Source organism: Lucilia cuprina, chromosome 5, assembly GCF_022045245.1.
Source record: "Lucilia cuprina isolate Lc7/37 chromosome 5, ASM2204524v1, whole genome shotgun sequence".
Lineage (NCBI taxonomy): Eukaryota > Metazoa > Arthropoda > Insecta > Diptera > Calliphoridae > Lucilia > Lucilia cuprina.
Window position 1 is genome coordinate 39,463,895 of NC_060953.1, and position 2,632 is coordinate 39,466,526.

Sequence of the window (2,632 nt, forward strand, 5' to 3'; positions counted from 1 at the left end):
AAAAAAAAAAAACATTTACATATATGGTTTTAATTTTTAACATTCAATTTTACTAGATTTTAACATTCATATTTTTAACTGCAAAATACATGCATATACATGTATATGTATATTAAATTTTTCCTATTAAATATTTGTTTACATTTACTTTTAAGTTATTCTCCGTTTTTCTAATTTCTAGAATGGCCGACATGCCTGCTCCTCATTGTGTCCGAAAGAACAACTTCCGGCACCGGAGGATACAATTTCATGCCGAAGCCCACGTTTGGTAGAAGTGCCGGGGCATTGTTGTAAAATGTGGTTGTGTGAGAATCCAACAGCTGATGGTAAGTATGCAGCGTTTTAGATACAAAATGAAAGCAAATACTAAAGTATAGAAATAAACATAGCTGAGAAAGGATATTTACAATTGAAGACAGACACATGCAGTCATAAACATAAACATATGCTTTAAGGAATGTCGTGTGTATTTGAAAAGACATGTGCATAATAAAAAGGCTTTAAACTTACTTAAGTACATACGTTGCAAACATTTAAATGAAGGCGAATTTTGAATTTTATACAAAAGTAGAATCATCCTAATGTACACATTCTAGCTAAATAAAATGTTATTGTCTGGAACTGTTAACATGTTGTGTATGTCCCCCTTTTTCTCTCTACTCTCCCTTTACAGGGCATAATTATGAGAGTGTGTTGCTTCTTTTTATATTGCATACGTGTGGGGATAATCAAAATGAGGTTTCTTTGTAATTTCCGGTTTAAGTATTCAAAAAAAAAAAAAAAAACAAAACAAATCTTTATTGTTTATGCCAACATGACTTGATGAATTAAATAAAATTGGTAAAACCACATAACTGAGGTAACATTTTGCTAAAATGTCTTTATATATTAAAATGAATATAATATAAAATGTCGGTTACATTTTTATGGAAAACAATGATATAATGAATTTAAGATAAACCTGGTCAAAGGAAAGCTTTTTATACCCATCATCAAAATAAAATGTTCATAATTTTGAACCATATACGTTTTTAAGAAACATAGCAGATTACAACAATTTACGAATTGTACAAAAATCATAATAAATCTGTCATTAGTAATCTTTAATCAGTGACTTTGGATTTAATTTCAAAAATAAAATGATTTATGATTGTTCCTTAATTTTAAAGATAATTATACTTTTAACACTTAAATTCTCTGGCACATAATTAATTAAATAAATTAACTCAAACAACACTTGCATTTCAACTTATTAATTGTATTTTTCTCAAACAATTAATCATAAATACATATTTTCACTATTTTTCACAGTTTATGCCACCTGTCACAATTCATCAACCAGCCCGTGGACACCATGCAGTCGAATGTGCGGCCTTGGAATATCAACGCGTTTTACCACAACAACAGCAGGCTGTAATCAATTAAGCAATTTGCGATTATGTGAAAATCGCAAATGCGAAATACAACAACAACATCCAGACAATACTCAGATACAAGAGGAAATAAAAACTAAAGAAAAGCTAAATAATTTAATGAAAACAAAACAGCTGAAACATAAATTAAGAACCAGACAGCAAAGACATCATGATATCAAACATCAACAACAACAGCATCAAGTGCAACAGGAGCTGGAGCACACCGAACATGAACACAGAATAAGAGTAAGTAGACATAGACATACTGTTGATGGAACGTTATGATAATTACTGTTCATTATTATAACAATAATAATATATAATGAATTAAATTTGTTAATTTATGTTATAGTTAGTAGTACTGCTAAATGTTTATTTTCATTTATTATATTACGTGCTTTTTTCACAGAAGGGCCATGAATGCCGCAGTATACAGCGTTTGGGACCAGCTCGTATACGCCTTGGAGAATGTGTCTCAAAGAAACTATATCGTCCAAAAATATGTGGACGTTGTCATCAAACTACAAAATGTTGTGTGCCTTCAGTATCAACCACAATACAGGTGGGTTGAATTTTCTTTAACTATTTATAACAAAGGGAAAATACTGATTTACACTCTCATACGAACAACATGTTGTTGCAACATATATACAATGTAAATCAGTCTTTCCCATGACATTGTAACAATATTAACTCATAACTAATTTTACTCTAAACTAAGAAAGAATATTGACTATAACATAAAGTAGCCTTTATGTTAGTCTATATTGACTAGACTAAAGACTAAACTATATACTAGACTATAGACTATACTATGGACCAGACTATAGACCACACTATAGACTAGACTATAGATTAGACTATATACTAGACTACAGACTAGACTATAGACTAGACTATAGACTAGACTATAGACTAGACTACAGAATAGACTATAGACTAGACTATAGACTTGTTAGTCTATATTGACTAGACTAAAGACTAAACTATATACTAGACTATAGACTATACTATAGACTAGACTATAGACCACACTATAGACTAGACTATAGACTAGACTATAGACTCGACTATAGACTAGACTATAGACTAGACTATAGACTAGACTATAGACTAGACTATAGACTAGACTATAGACTAGACTATAGACTAGACTATAGACTAGACTATAGACTAGACTATAGACTAGACTATAGACTAGACTATAGACTAGACTA

General features: G+C 30.4%; 1 protein-coding gene across 2 annotated transcripts in view; it reads left to right on the forward strand.

Moving 5' to 3' along the window:
* LOC111683879 (CCN family member 2) overlaps nt 1-2,010 on the forward strand; it is a 96,516-nt gene extending 94,506 nt beyond the window's left edge. For both annotated transcript variants that reach the window (XM_046952874.1, XM_046952875.1), the window contains 3 exons: nt 182-326; nt 1,312-1,661; nt 1,825-2,010. In XM_046952874.1, the coding sequence (XP_046808830.1) occupies nt 182-326; nt 1,312-1,661; nt 1,825-1,986 (657 nt within the window). In that variant the 3' untranslated portion in view covers nt 1,987-2,010. The remainder of the gene's footprint in view (nt 1-181; nt 327-1,311; nt 1,662-1,824) is intronic.
* The last annotated feature ends 622 nt before the right edge of the window (nt 2,011-2,632 follow it).